General features: G+C 41.4%; 1 protein-coding gene and 1 long non-coding RNA gene across 5 annotated transcripts in view; one reads left to right on the plus strand and one right to left on the minus strand.

Annotated features, from left to right (window-relative positions):
- LOC144696490 (uncharacterized) overlaps positions 1 to 16,388 on the plus strand; it is a 73,636-nt gene that overhangs the window by 47,894 nt on the left and 9,354 nt on the right. The window contains exon 2 of the long non-coding RNA XR_013580183.1: positions 11,175 to 11,293. This is a non-coding gene — a long non-coding RNA (uncharacterized LOC144696490). The remainder of the gene's footprint in view (positions 1 to 11,174; positions 11,294 to 16,388) is intronic.
- Positions 1 to 16,388, minus strand: part of mon2 (MON2 homolog, regulator of endosome-to-Golgi trafficking) — a 124,434-nt gene that overhangs the window by 1,659 nt on the left and 106,387 nt on the right. For all 4 annotated transcript variants that reach the window (XM_078567819.1, XM_078567818.1, XM_078567820.1 and 1 more), the window contains 6 exons: positions 10,915 to 11,043; positions 9,155 to 9,345; positions 8,337 to 8,397; positions 8,032 to 8,155; positions 3,250 to 3,457; positions 1,266 to 1,348 (listed from right to left, as the gene is read on the minus strand). In XM_078567819.1, coding sequence (XP_078423945.1) covers positions 1,266 to 1,348; positions 3,250 to 3,457; positions 8,032 to 8,155; positions 8,337 to 8,397; positions 9,155 to 9,345; positions 10,915 to 11,043 — 796 coding nt within the window. The remainder of the gene's footprint in view (positions 1 to 1,265; positions 1,349 to 3,249; positions 3,458 to 8,031; positions 8,156 to 8,336; positions 8,398 to 9,154; positions 9,346 to 10,914; positions 11,044 to 16,388) is intronic.

Consider the following 16,388-nt stretch of genomic DNA (forward strand, 5'->3'; position numbering starts at 1 on the left):
ACCAACTTAAAATGCATATTTGTTCACTTTTTCCTTTATCCTGTTATTCCAGTTTTTACAGGTTACAGTTTTAGATGCAAATCCAACTGAATAGCATATGTCTACATTAAAAATTGTATCACTTTTCAGTTGGCTTAGCTGGATATTAAGCCAGATTGCATCTCAGCATGCTGAAACCTCACAATATGGCTGAAGATGGTTTGTCCAAGCTCAGTGCTGAACTCAAATCAAATGAAAGGAAAATCAATGGAAAAGTGAAACAAATATATAATATTCTCAAACTTTGATAGCCTTCATACCTAGTGCTGTGCTGGATAAATTTCGATTTTCTATAAAATTCACTTCTATGTTGAGCTGTTAAGCAATAGAATGCGCTGCCTGAGAGGGTGGTGAGATTCACTAGTAACTTTCAAAGGGGAACTGGACATATTTTTGAAGCAAAAAAATTTGTTGGGCTACAGGAAAAGGGCAGGGAAGTGGGACTAACTGGACAGCTCTTACATAGAGGTATAGTGAGCCCAAAAGCACTCAGTCGATACACATGTACACAACCACAAATACATTAAATTTACATAATTCTGAAGAAACTGTTTCATAACCATGAGCAACCAAAACAATAGTCTTAAATTCACAGGGACAGATAGTCGGTGTTAATAGTGCAATGAAATTAAATCAAAAAAATCTGAAGAATGAAAGAAGTAAGGTGGGAATTTAGAGTAGAAAATTGGCGACAGCAGTTTAGACATATTGTGTTTGAGCAAATGCACAACCAGTGGATTCAGAACAATTTAAAAAGAACAAGTTCAAGAGGCAAAATGCTTTCCAGCCTCAGTTCTGCAATCAGATCTTACTGTATATGTTTAATATAAAGAAAGTAAAACATACTGATTTTTAAAGCTCTTCTGCTCATTTGTCATTGGAAAAATATCATGGGAGTTACAAATATTAGCAACCTGAGGTCACAAATTCAATTCCCACTCCAGTAAGTTGTGAATTGAATTCAATAAATCGGCTACAAAGTGGTCATGAGAGCTGCTGGACTGTTGTAAAGATCCAAATGATTCACTAACATCTTTCAGGGAAAGGAGCCAGACACTCAACAATCTGGTGACATATGACTCAGTCCCTACTGCATGGTAAACTTTTAATGCCCTCCAAAGTGACCTAGCAAGCCACTCAGTTGTCCAGGCAACAAGGAATGGGCAATAATACAACACTTCTCTGCATTGCCCACATCCCGAGAACGCATTAAAAAAAAAAATTACCGTTTTCAGGCTTGGTTTTCTTAAGTGAATCCATAAGAGTACTGATTGCTTTCAGAACGAAAACTATTTCTGTCACTCGCTGCCTGCATTTAAAAACAAAAGACAAAATTTAGTTCTACAACAAAAGCGTACGTGCCTAAATTTTTTAAATAAGCATACTATACAGACATCAACATTATGCAAAAATAATATTCATTCCTGCGTTTTGAACATTGGCCACACGATGGCAATATTGTCTCATTTACTCTTTTGCTTAAATGATGTTCCGTGATGCATATTTATATAATTTCTTTTCAAATAACCTCCAGCCTGTAATCAGCTTATGGGATACTGCCTGCAAAAAAAAAAAATCTATAATAGTTCATCTTGTCCAGAGTGAGAGTTAACACGAGGGTTAGAGTTGTCAAGTGGATTAGACCCCATCCTTCCACCAATCCACACTAATGTGCTGACAGGTAAGAGGTTTGGCAGTTTCAATGTAGCACAAGCTCACAGCAAAAAGGGCAATCTCATTGACAGGCAATGAATGGCTGGTAATCAAAGCCAAAGAAATGTTGTGCTCTTCTGAGCCTGGGCATATTGTTGGGACAGAACAGAAGGAGATTTACTCTTCAACTGGCTGTTTAATGTCTGACAAAAATGGAAAGTATTCCAACCCCAACACCAGCATCCTTGACCTTGAGCACCACAATTCACACTAAAAAGTCAAAAGTTGGTGACAGATGCAAAGAAAATGGAAAAAGGGATCAATTTTAAATTAGCGATGGATGAAGTGTTCCAAGAGATACAATGAAATGAATGATTAACATGCTTAAACATCAACATCACTGCATCAGCAAGGCCACTTCCCACACTTCCTGTTCTAGATTGCCAAATGCTTGCAATTTTGCCAGATCTAGAAATTAAAGATCCTATCTCAATTCCAATATATGAAGTCAGTTGAATTAATTTAGAAAAACACAAAAACATTGACTTCTAAAAAAAACAAAATTGAGTGTAATGCGAAATAGGCTGGTGATTCACTATGACCCTATTTTGCATTACTGGTGAAGACCAATTTCACCTCTGTTAACTTCATAAAACTGAGTATGTACTGAAACTTCAAATGCTGTCAGTCACAAAGGCAATTTTTCTCCCTTTTCCCCACATTATCTTTAATTTCCTAATTCGCTTTTGAGGATCAGTGCCAAAATATGTTCCAAGTAACACAACCCAAAGAGAATGTGATGTTTTCATTGATTTGTCATGATCATATCTGCAGCAATGTCCCGTGTTAAGGAAGCTCCACTAGGTACATTTATAAGTGGGGCAACTGCACATATAGTGGCAGATGAGAATTTTATCAAATGCAGTCATGCACCTGTTCAACTCTCCTCTTCAAATTTTATGTACAAGGTTGCTGGAATTCAGTAATAGTGTACATCACCATTTTATTAACACTATTTTAGGTTTACATTTTTCTTAATGCCCTGTTTGGTGCAGCAGTAATGTGGTTAGTTAGTTACGGTTAAACATTACAAAGTTATGAAAATATGTGAAAGGTGGATTTTTATCTTGGTTACAATGTTCCTTTGCTAACCTTGCATTGGACTGATGCTTTGTAATTGTAGGACAGCATAAACTACACAGGCCATATATATATGATATATAACTATAGAAGGGCATAACTTGGACAAAGTGGCTACAAATGTAGCATTCAGTAAAGACTACCTTCTAATAGCAAAAGGGGACATTCAGGGTAGAATAGTTTAATTTTAAGTGTTGTTTTTTGCAAGTTAAAATATTCCTTGGAAATGGTTCTTGACTGCAACTCTTTCATACCCAAAACTAAAGGTGAATAACATCTTATTCCTAGGACCAATGCTGAATATATGTACATTTCCTAATTACATTAATTCTCTGTCTTAGATTCAGGATATTTTAATTCAAAAAATTTATCATGAGATGCCAGTAATTTCAGCAATTCAAAGTAATTCATTCTAACCTTGGGAGAGGACATCTGCCACTCAACCTCTCATCTTCAATGTACCGATGCAACACATCCTGTGACCTCTTTAACAGCACAGACAATGCCATTCGGGAAATATACCCTTCCTGGGGAGTCGACACTTTATTACTGAAGGAAAACTGAAGCAGCGTTTCAAAGCAGACTTTGGAAAACTCCTCTCTCATTCGAATATCAATTTCTGCCTCTGTAGAAGTGAAGCAGTTATAGTTAGTCTACCAGTATAGGGTCATTTTCATTGAAAGCAAAGTCTTCTCAAAGTCACTCTTGAATTTAGCTTATTGCTACACAAACTATTTCTGCTTTAATATTTTGAAAGCTCAGCCAACACTATTCAGCTAAGGAGAAAACTAGGGACACTGGCTCTGAATACATTTCATCAATTTACCACAGCCTCTTGAATGCAGTGGATTTGGGGTGGGCTGTGGGGGAATGCAAGATGCTGAGAAAAGCTACAGCTGCTTTTATTTTGGGTGCAGTTTAACTTAAGATTCTGGATGCTAGCACCCAGCATTTACACTTCCAAATAAGCTTCTCTATCCTGGTAGCAGACCCAGTTTTCCATGTTTCTGTCAATTTTTAAAATTCATTCATGGGATGTGGGCTTCGCTAGCTGGGCCAGCATTTATTGCCCATCCCTAGTTGCCCTTGAGGAGGAGGTGGTGGCGAGCTGCCTTCTTGAGCCACTGCGGTCCATGTGGTCTAGATATACCCACAGTGTTGTTAGGGAGGGAGTTCCTGATTTTGATCCAGTGACAGTGAAGGAACGGCGATATATTTCCAAGTCAGGATGGTGAGTGGCTTGGAGGGGAACTTCCAGGTGGTGGTGTTCCCATCTGTCTGCTGCCCTTGTCCTTCTAGATGGTAGTGTTTGTGGGTTTGGAAGGTGCTGTCTAAGGAGCCTTGGTGAATTCTTGCAGTACATCTTGTAGATGGTGCACACTGCTGCTACTGTGCATCGGTGGTGGAGAGAGTGAATGTTTGTGGATGTGCCAATCAAGCGGACTGCTTTGTCCTGGATGGTGTCAAGCTTTTTGAGTGCTGTGGGAGCTGCACTCATCCAGGGAAGTGGGGAGTATTCCATCACACTCCTGACTTGTGCCTTGTAGATGGTGGACAGACTTTGGGGAGTCAGGAAGTGAGTTACTCATCGCAGGATTCCTAGCCTCTGACCTGCTCTTGTAGCCATGGTATTTATATGGCTAGTCCAATTCAGTTTCTGGTCAAAGGTAACCCCCAGGATGTTGATAGTGGGGGATTCAGTGATGGTAATGCCGTTGAACATCAAGAGTCCTGCCATATTGGATCACCTGTGCCTTTCTAGTTACTGCTACAAGGTCAACATTTCAGCGTATACATGGCTGACTGTACCAGTTCAAGGGGATACCAAATCAATGGCCTCCCTCTGGGATTCTGGCACCATTTCCTTTTAATCTGTACATAAATGGCCTGTCTGCACCTAGCTCATAGAAAATCATCAATGTTGATGACAATGCCTTTGTCACTCAAATTAGTTACACCTATCCTGGAATGCTCTAAAGATATGAAACTTATGCTCAAATACTGCCTAAAATGGTTTCTTCAACTAAACAACACAAAGATTGTCTCCTCACTTTCGCTTGCCCAACATAGCCATCGTGCTAAATGGTCAACTTCTTAAACATGATGCTCACTCTTAGTTATCATACTCAATTTGTGAAGAAATTCAAAACCTGAAATAAGCCAATTGCCAAACTTGCTGGCTCTGTCTGGGGAGTATATGTCTCCACTTTACGCCCACTTGCTCATGCACTCCACTATTCAATTGTGGATTATTGCACTTCCGTCTGGGTTTGTTCACTGCATATTAAGCTGATGAATACTCAACTGCTTGAACATGTATCAGGCACAGCATGCCCTACTCCTGTTCTGTGGCTACCAGTCCTGTACAACTCAGCCCCTCCACATTTTTGTTGTTCAGTTGCAGTGGCAAAATTGATGAATAGACTCAATGAAAAAAATTATAATGCCAATTCACTCTGATTTGTTCCAAATACAGTACGATCCCTTTTACGATACCTAATGTTATCCTTCGACTTTTTCTTAGCAATTTGCTGGTGTAAAGACTGGACAGATGCGCCTATAAATCAATGCATCATGTCAGATACTACAAAACTATTAACCAGGATACAGCTGGCTGCTTAATCTGACGTTTCTCAATCATTTTTAAACTGGTCATGGACACTGTACCAAAAATCCTCACCTATGGGGCGTTTGTGACAATTAAAAATGTCCTTGCCATATCTCACCTTATGGAATTATGCCCAACAACTATGCTATATGGTGGCTTACATGCTTTGGATTGTAGATGAAAACTGTTCTAAAATGGTTGGAATTATATGCTGATTCTGCATATGATAAATAGATAGTCATTTGGTAGTACAAAATTGGAGTAGTGCTGAAAAAAAGAGACACGTCTAAGCTTGCACTAATCAGGACACTCGCAAGAATACCAATATAAGAGGAAGACAACAATTTATACTGTATGTGAAGAGAGTGCTGATTGGTTGGCAAGTGGCGTTGCCATGGAGAATGTACCATTGATGGTAACTGACAGTTAACTGCCAATTATTGTTTGAAATTTGAACCAGGCAGCTTCACCTTGATTGGAATCTGTATTAGAACTTTCTGCGGGGTATTTTGGGTCTTTCTGAATGGATGAGCTAGGGTAAGCCTTTCTTATCTCTATCTTGTGAAAATTATGTCAATCTGAAGACATACAGTATACACAACAAACACACATACATAGTTGAATCCTGACAATTGTAAACTATATTGCAAATGCTACACGTTGATTTGGATTGCTACACACATTCAGCAGTTAATATGAATGAAAACAGAAATCCTTCAATGTCCATGTATAAAATTGGTGACAGTTTTAAAATGGCTACATCTAGGTAATGTGGACTACAAAACTATGCTAAACATTAAAGTATTTTAAAAAGCATAAAGACAGAAAATGAAAAAATAAAGCTTTATCTGAAAAATGACAATTTATCGTCAAACTTGCCATTTTTTAATATTATGGCACAGAGTTAATCCGTTTGATAGCTTGAGGTGCTTATCTGTATAATGTGATGGGGCACTTTTGTCATCACTTCATTGTCTCTTTGACCTTGGTATCTTTCACTTTTTTGTTGTTGTTACCTTCTCTCTGTCACTAATTCTTTTACTATGAGTTTATCTGTGTCTCTGTGGTTTTACTGGTAAATTGCTCTGCAGTGGTTTGACTGGGTTAATCCGTGCCTGTCTTTAGTTGGTAGTTTGCATTTTGTGGGCTACAGTTTGTTTTAACATTGTTTCTTTTTATTCAGGCACATTTATTTTCTGTTGTGTAGTCCTGTTGAGTGCAGTTAGTCAATCAGTTACTGAGATTTGTTTGGCAGTTTGATCTTGGAGATAATGGGATATCCTATTGTCTCATTTTCATTCAACAAATGTATTTCTATAGCACTTTTAATGTAAATAAAAAGGTCCCAAAGCCGCAAGGCACTTCACAAAAGTACAGTAAGGCAAAAAAAACACAAGACAAAGAAAGATATTAAGGTGGGTGACAAAAGCTTAGTAAAGAGATGGGTTTTGAGGTACTTAAAGCAGCAGAGAGGTGGAGAGGCTTAGGGAAGATTTCCAAAACATAAGATCTTGATGGCACAAGGCATGGCGTCAACAGTGGGGCAAAAGAGAGGAAATTACAGAGATAGGAAGGGAAAGGTCATGAAGATATTTAAATGCAAAGATGAGTATTTTAAGCAATGGGCAGTGGGGAAGAGGGAGACAATGTAGATCACGGAGGACAGGGGTGATGTGTAAATGGAACTTGGTGATGGAATGGATATGTGCAACAGAGATCTGAATGACTTGAGGTTGACAGAGGGTGAAGGATGGGAGATGGCCTAAAGAGCATTGGAATCATTGGGTCTGGAGGCGAAAAAGGCAAGGATGAGGGTTGCAGCATCATATATGCTTAGGCAGCAGCTGAGGCAGGCAAGTAGGCAGCCTTTGTAATGAAGAGTATGTGGGATCTGCTCAGAGCTACTTCAGGATCAAATAGCACCAAGCTTGAAGTTGAGAACTTGTAGACTTGTTTCCGGATGTGTTGTTGTATTTATTTTAAGTTTTACCTGCAGATATTTAATTATGGTCGTCTCTATTGATACATCAGCAAATATAATTTATAGATTTTTATCTCTTCTCCACACATCCTTGAAAATATCTGCAGGTAAAATAGTCCTTTCAATAAAAGGCTGAAAAAACCCAACACCTCACAATGGTTCTAAAATTTCAATCTATTTTGACACACATCTGTAGAGGTTTGTTGCCATCCTAATATAATGAAGCGTTTCCAGTACCCAAAGGATGAAAATGAAATGGTCTTAATATAGCAGACTCAATTAGGACAGCGATGTTACACTTAGTAAAATAGCATCATTTAAACAGATGAGCTGTTGCCTTTGGGATGGTCTCATGAAGGTTGGATTTTACCGCTTTCCAATGAGTGAACATTTTCCTTTTAAACAAGGACAAGAACTAATTGTTGATTCTGACTATTAGGGCCTTTAACCATCATTGTTCCCCATTTTCTTAAGGCATTGCAGTCTTAAATGAAAATTTTATTTTACACAGAATATTATAATTTACTTATGTACTGTGTTCGCCAAAAGTTTTCCTCCAGCTTCTAACTAATTTCTTCCCAAATCTGAATATATAAACAATGTGATGTACCTGTAAATGAAGTTGACTGAGAATGGATTGAACCTTTGTTTAGCATCGTCATTATCTGGCCAACAAATTCTTTTGGAATGAAATTCGCATATGGTAATATATCTGTGCTAATAAGTTGCACAACCTAAAAAGAATAAAAAGCAATTGTAATGAAAAATATTGTGTCAAATTAATCACTGGTAAAATAGGTGATAATTTCACAGAAATATGATGTTTAATGCAGGTGTATTGTAATGCATCTACAAAGAACATTTTTAATGCTCAGCAAGCATTGAATAGCTTAAAAAGTCTAAATTTAAACTCACCTCAACATCGATGTTCTCATTTTTCTCAAATTCTTGAATGGAGAGATTATCTGGGGGTGTGCTATAAAACCAAATCATAAGAGTGAAAATGCAATCTTAATTAGGCAGCTTGTTGTTAAACGAACTTCTTCCCTCTAAATTGATAACTAACACAATGGGACATAATTTTGCCAAAATTTTGGATGAATGAATAATTCAGGTATGGACTGACTGCATGTTAATTCTGGATATTTATTCAGCATGGAAACAAATATGCAGCATGACTAAATTATTAGCACATAACAGAACCAAAACTTGCACTTAAATAATTCCCTATCTCAACATCTCAAAATACTAATGAACAAATTATTTATTGTACTGTGGTTACTGTTGTTAGGAAGGAAAACAGCAAATATTTGCAGACTGCAGGGTTGCATATAAAGTAAATGAATGAAGGACTAGGCAATCTATTCATGATGTTGGTTGGCTGGTTAGCAAGAACAGCATGAAGACTTCCTTCTCTTTTCAAAAAAGGGCACTTCCAACAAAGCAAGATTCCCTCAGCAACTGTACTAGCATGTCAACTTAAGTTACATGTTCATTAGTGGGGCTTGAAACGCACAACCTTCTGACACAAAGGAGCCAAGTTGACACTGGAGAATCCTGAGATCCAAAAGAACCACTGATATGTGATGCTTAGATGAAAATTTTTACTCTAGTCCATTCAGATGACTAATCACCACACATTTTGCCATGCTTTACGTAGAATAACCTTAAGGATACTGGAATGACAATATTTGTGAAATAGAGCACAACTTTGGCTAAATTTTTCCATGCACCTTTTTGTAAATAAGAAGTCTTCAAATGTGTTGGCTAGTTCTGGCCACATGGTATCAAATTTTCTTGAGGAAGCATGCTGCCTTGCAACAGGAAGTCCAATAGAAAGTACTTTAAGAAGAGAGGAAACAGCCATTTTCCATGTTGTTTCAGAGGGGCAGGCATACTTCAGATTGAGTGGTATCCTCAACGTCTAAGGAAAAAAAAGTAGCGAGTGAGTGAGAGAGGACTGATTACTGTGACTAAATATAATCTGCACCAATAGACTACTGCAGGAATTTAACATTGAAAATTAACATATCCTTGCACTATTTTAAACAATGTTACAATTTTAAATTCATTAAGCCTATCTGTGCTGGGAACTAAACACCTTTCTACTCTGATCATCCAGTGTAAGCCTGAAACCCAATTGTGTTAGGTACACCACAGTCTGCTGCAGAGTAAAGATCTTTATTCTGACCCAATAAGGATGTCTTTGTCCCAACTTCAGAAAAACACTGGTGTTCTCATGTGATTCTTCCCACTTCTGATACCAGTTAATGGACTCCGTGACTGCGATTGTAACCACAGGGAGAAGATTTCCTCTCTGCGCTTTGTGTAACAAAATCATAAAACTCATTCTTTATAAACAGATTTATGATTTTCCTTCACACAATGCTCAGAAGAATTCTTTTGCCAGGGTGACCAGTGGCCAATTTTGAACTGTGGGGCTGTTGCAACTAGGAATAACGTTGAGCGAGTCTAAATGAATTTCAAGCACACCCTTTCATGCTAGGAGGGAAAAGACGATAATCCCATTCCAAGGCCAAAGCTCCCTTCCTAACAGAACTGTGGGTGTACCTATACCACTGCAGCGGTTCAAGGATTCTTCTGAGCATTGTGTGAAGGAAAATCATAAATCTGTTTACAAAGAATGAGTTTTATGATTTTGTTACACAAAGCACAGAGAGGAAATCTTCTCCCGGTGGTTACAATCGCAGTCACGGAGTCCATTAACTGGTGTCAGAAGTGGAAAGAATCACATGAGAACACCAGTGTTTTGCTGTAGTTGGGACAAAGACATCCTTATTGGATCAGAATAAAGATCTTTACTCTGCAGAAAACTGTGGTGTACCTAACACAATTGGGTTTCATGCTTACACTGGATGATCAGAGTAGAAAGATGTTTAGTTCCCAGCACAGATAGGCTCGATGAATCAAGGTCAACTAGGGATGGGCAATAAATGTTGGCCCAGCCAGCGAAGCCTGTGAATGAATAAAACAAAAGTATAGACTCTGGTCCTGAAGGTGAAAAGCCAGTATGAAAATCTCCTGTGCGATAAGTGCCTGACATCATTTTAATGGTGAGAAGAGGTGTGCAATGGACACTACCTGCAAAATGATTTTATGACTGCAAAAACAGATTAAAGCATGTCACATTCTATTGGAGGTAAAAAGTTGTTTCAGAGTTCGTTTCCAGATTCAAAGTTCAGCTCACGATAATCATAAATCCACAACTAACAAGATTGTCTAAGTTTTGAATATTTCATAAATAACTATTAAATTTGTTTACAGAATTTAGTATTTAATATGAAGCACTGAAAACTTAAAGCTTATTAAACTGTGCAATACTCTACCAAGTTAAAAACAATCCTAAAATGCATCTGGTTATCAATTAATGTCAATCGCAACATGGATCAGATCTAGACCTGCATTACAGAACACCCAAAGTCAATCCACAAAATAATTATAAGCCATTTTACTGTACTTCATCATAAATTACCTTAATAATTTTCTGAAGGACTTTTTCATTTACCACAGCTTTGTGACATGCTGTCTTCTGATACAAATCCACAACAACTTCCAGTGATTTTTCAGCAAATGGCACATAATTCAAAGCCACCCACTCTGCCTGCAAGGAAACACAGTTTATGGCATTTAACTTTAAAAGTTAGTGAAAATACTAACAATCTTGCAATTTGAAGATTGCTTACGTGAAGAGAAATGGCTTATCAGTTTAATTTTCCTGGTTCACATGCACAGATCACTGAAGAGGTGGAGAGAAGAACAACAGATTTATACAACTAAAGCGGGGGAACCATAACAGTTTAAAGTTGCAGTATCGCTACTCTCCAGACTTTTATACCTCGCAGTTAATGAAGGTAGGTATTGAGATTTAAGTTTGATTCTGAAGGCTCAAAAACAGTTTTTCACTGTCAAATTAAGTATTAAATAGGATATACTATAAATTTATCTGCCTGTATGACATCATTTGCATGTACAGTTATGCTATTTCTACCCCTGCTAGAAGAAGCATGATAGGTCTTGCAGCTTTATCATTAAGAGAAATAAATTGATCCAAGTGATTGTCAAAGCTGTCTGAGATGAAGGGCCTGTGATCACTGAAAAAGGTGTCTGCTTCATGACAGACCACGTTGTTTGGTGGGGTATAGAAAAAGTGTATTTATTGCGTGTTCCATCAAGCCATAGAGATCAGTGACTTTGCTGTTACTGGCCAATTACAAGCCAAATTCCGTGTAGTAGGAATGTCACTGGACTAGTAACCCAGAGGCTCAGGGTAATGCTCTGGGGACATGGATTCAAATCCTGCTATGGCAGCTGGTAGAATTTAAATTCAATTAATAAATGTGGAATATAAAAGCTAGTTTCAGTAATGGTGACCAGGACAACTATCATCAATTATTGTAAAAGCCCATCTGGTTCGTTAATGTCCTTTGGGGAAGGAAATCTGCCATCCTTATCTGGTCTGGCCTACGTGCGACTCCAGCCCCACAGCAGAAACGTGGTTAACTCTTAACTGCCCTCTGAAATGGCCCAGCAAGCCACTCAGTTCAAGGGCAATTAGGGATAGGCAACATGATGGCTTTACCAGTGATGTCCACATGCCACAAAGAATAAAGAAAATTCCCAACATCAAAGAGTACATGCTGAGTACAAGTTTAGCATCAATGTGAAGCTTCTTCAGTATCACACCAATACTAAATTTATAGATTATAAACTGGGAGGCAAGATGTGAACTGCCTCCTTCAGACACTCTTGACTCTTCTTCACCCCGATGACATGTCAGGCAACGTCTCTGGGATTTGTACTGCATTTACACGATAATTGAAATGTTGGTGCAAAGCAAAAGCGAAACCAATCTAACAGTTGCAATGTGAATGGCATACGTTAAGCTACAAGATCTGTACAATATTACAACTGGAGCGGTCCAAAGATATTTTGCCATTGCTTAAGCCAGAACTTCCTGCTGTCGCCCACCCTTTGTGCAAGCTTAAGTTAAAAATAATTAAATGCAGGAGCATGCAATTAGTGATGCATAATTTGACTTGCTTATCAGTACCCAAAGCTGTTTGTGTTCCCAGCAAACATCATAAGTTTTGTACAAAATCTAACATTATAGCTGTTCTGCCATCGAATCAAAAGCAAAAGTTGACCATTGATGTTGTCTGTTTGCAGGAGATCCTTGTAATAGGCTCTCTCAGGAATGGGTGGATGAACTCTCAGTTCAACAATGGCCTGTTTTATTAGATTTCAAGACCTGATGGTCTTTAATGTGGGACACTGCACAAAGATGGATGATTGTCAAAAAGATTTGGCTAAATTTTAGTTTGCAACCGTCCAATTTTAAAACTTAGTTCTAGAAATCCTACAATTTTCTTTTGCTTATTAATTTATTCCCTTTGGATGTTGCCGAATTATTGCTGAGGTGTCTTTTACCCAAAAGCCCATTGTTCATGCACGAGCATCAACAGTGAACCTGGCCTCGATTTTCTTTTAGAATGGATGTAACTCAAGTTCACTCAGAGCAAGGGACCCATTTCTGAGCTTGAAAACGAAAGGGGCATTACAAGCAGGGTGACAACATTCAGATGCTAAACAAGCAAATTGATTTAAGCTGCAATTTCATTCAAGTTGCTGAACATAAGGGAAGAATGTGAGAAGACGGAATCATAATTGAACAGAGCAAAGAACAGGATTCTTTACTCTACGAGCCCAAGGATAATCCATAAAGGGTTGCTTCATTATTTCAAATCAAGAAAGAAAAAGGTAAATGGCAAATGCTGGCAATCAATTAAACATTGAAATCAGGGAGCATTTACAGAGAGCAAATGTAATTTAAAAACTTCAGATCTATGAGTGGAAATTTCCGTGCTGATAGTGGGCGTGATAGGTGGTGTGTGCAGACAATATGGCACGATACGACAACGGGAAGGCAGCTCGCGATCTTCTGCTCAGGCCGCCGATGGCAGGCTGCGTTTCCCACCAACGGTCGTCGGGGAGCTCATTGTAATACATCAGCATATCATTAATAGGCCATCCCATCAGGCTCTTGGACCCCGCCAGTTCGTCCGTCCACCTCAGCGGGAAAGCACGTTCTCTGCAACTGAGACAGATCAGGCACAGCCACAGTGATATGATTGGGGTCGGGCTCCTAGCCTGCCCGCCCACGCAAGCAACCTGGGGGCACCAAAGTGCCACCAAGCACTCCAGACTTTAAACCCCCCCGCCCCCCCACCGGCACAGACTGCGAGTCCGCGACCACTTTATTGGACCGCTAAGCAGTTGCTCTGCACAGGTTGTACAATCTCCTCGACAATGCTGGCAATGTAGCAGTCACTGCTGGAGGTGATCACAGCCCCTTGCAATCTCAGAAACCCAGTTAGGAGCTGTCTCCCTCTGTCGCAGGCTGACAGGGCAGCCATGCAGTGCACTCATCTATGGCCATCCGAGGGGTGGCCAGCACTCTCCGGGAAGTGTTAAGGGGCCATCACACAGGGTCAGGAAAGATGCTAACTACAGCCATGCTAACCATGTCTCTCTCTCTTTCATGCCGCAGGACGACCACATCAGGAGCATGGAGCCTGATGACTTAGCTGTATGCCTGATGGCCTACAGGGAGTGAAGACAACAGAGGAGAGAGTGACGGAGGAGAGAGTGACTGAGGCGCCTAGCTGTGTAAAGGCAGGAGCAGCAACCTCAGGAAGAAGGGGCTGCTGGGGCTCTGGCACACATCGCCCAGGAGCGACAGCGAGCCATGGCTGGTCAACACCCAGCGGCACCCAAGGTATATATATGCTGCCTGTCATTCCTACAGATGATCAAAAACCTGTGTTGCCGACAACTGCGCAAGTCTAGGGACCTGGTCGTTCACATCTGACACTTGCTGCAGGACTTGGCACCAAGGGGACATGGAGGGCATCCAGTGCCAGTGGCTGTGAAAGTGACTGCGGCATTCAATTTCTATGCCAGTGGCTCCTTTCAGGGTACCACAGGTGACCTCTGTGGGATATCACAAGCCACCGCCCACAAATGCATCCACGAGGGCATGGAGGGCACCTTCTTGGAAGGCACACAACTTTGTGCATTTTGCCTGGGACCGGGACAGCCAGGATATAAAGGCCAATAGATTTGCCTGAATCTCCAGATTCCCACAGGTACAGAGCGCGATCGACTACACCCATTTGGCACTCAGGTCTCTGTCGCTGCACATGGTGGGCTGCATCACCGAATGTGCAGCTGGTATGCAACCCAGAAGGTGTGCGCACGGTTTCCAGGGAGTGTCCACGACGTCTACATTCTCAGTCAGTCACGGGTCCCTGGAATCTTCCAGGGTCCACAGAAGCTGCAGGGATGGCTCCTCAGGGACAAGGGCTACCCGTAGAGGCCATGGATGATGACACCTGTGCGGCGGCCTCAGACTGCAGCACGGTGACAGTATAATGAGGCTCATGCTGCAGCTCACAACTTGGTGGAGACAACCATCGGGACGCTAAAGATGAGGTTCCAGTGCCTGGACCGGTCTGGTGGAGCCCTGCAATACAGTCCACAGAGGGTGTCACACATCGTCGTCATCTGCTGTGCCCTTTGCAACCTGGTGCTCCAACGGGGAGAAGAACAGGCTGAGGAGGAGATGGAGGAGCTGCATGTCTCCTCCGATGAGGACACCGCCGACATGGATGAGGGTGAGGAGGCGATGATGATGGGGATGAGGCCCTCGCACTGGCTAGACGAGGAAGGTGCACTCAGGAGACCTTCATTGCTGCTAGATTTGTGGAGGATGATGACGACATGCAGTGAGATGACCCCATAGATCCTCACAGCGCATTTGTGAATGTTTGACTCCAGTCCGGCTTATGGCAGCATGAAAACCCTCTGTGAGAACGCTCCTGTCATGGAGATGCAGTGGAGACCCTAATAGTCACTCGATTGCAGGAGGATGATGACGACATGCAGTGAGGACACTCCATAAATCTTCGCATAGCCTCTGAGAATGTCTGCCTCCTGTCTGGCCTAGGGCAGCTCGCTTGCGCTCCGTGATCAGGATCATATCATAGAGACGCAGCCAAGAAATTTTAGAAGCATCCGATGCTTTGTCTGCCTCCAGCACCTGAGGCCTTCGGGAGCTGGAGCACAGTATCAATGGTCACAGATGCTGAAGAGATGGGGGCCAGCCCCTCCTTAAAGGTGCTGAGAGCACATTGAGAGAACTCTGTGGCGCCTACCCACTACATTCTGGCAGCAATGACAAGCACTGCCAAGGTGCAGACATCAGTAATGTTTCCAGGGTGTGTAGCCGGTCCATCACTTTGGTCTGAAGGCTGCACAGAACACAGGGAAGTGGCCCTGGACTGAGACACCTGCCTTTACCTTGTGCAGAAAGGTTTCACAACTGAGTGACAAGAACACTGCTCATCAGAACAAGGAGCCAAAGGCAGGGAGATATTCTTGAGAGTTAATTGACAATAGTCAACAGTACGTACAGGTGATTAACACCCATGCACAGACTGTGCAACTAATTCTTTCCTAACCCTGCCTCTACGTCTTGGTGCTCCCCAGACACCCACGGCGGAGGTGGAGGCAGCCTGCTGACTGCGATGCCCTGTCTGTGATGACTTTGGTGGGTGTCCTCTGGAGGGCTGAGACTTGGAGGATCCCGGGCTGCTTTTGGGGTCCTGCTTAGTGGCATTGGCACCCTCCTCGGCCTGTGAAGCTGGAGCTGCGGAGGTCACGAGAAAAAGAGACTCAGATGGGCTGGTCACTCCTGGAGTCACCTGGGCGGATAGGCCCGGATTGTGCACCTGCTGATCCTCCTCCCTATGGGCCCCCGTGGGCCCACGACTGACTCCTTGAGGGGAAGGGGTAGCTGGAGTGAGTCCCACACCCCTCTCACGAACACACTGTTGTAGGCCAACTATGGTGTCAGCGATGGAGTTGAGCCCACGCAGCAATGCTGGA

This window comes from Cetorhinus maximus, chromosome 22, assembly GCF_964194155.1.
Source record: "Cetorhinus maximus chromosome 22, sCetMax3.hap1.1, whole genome shotgun sequence".
NCBI lineage: Eukaryota > Metazoa > Chordata > Chondrichthyes > Lamniformes > Cetorhinidae > Cetorhinus > Cetorhinus maximus.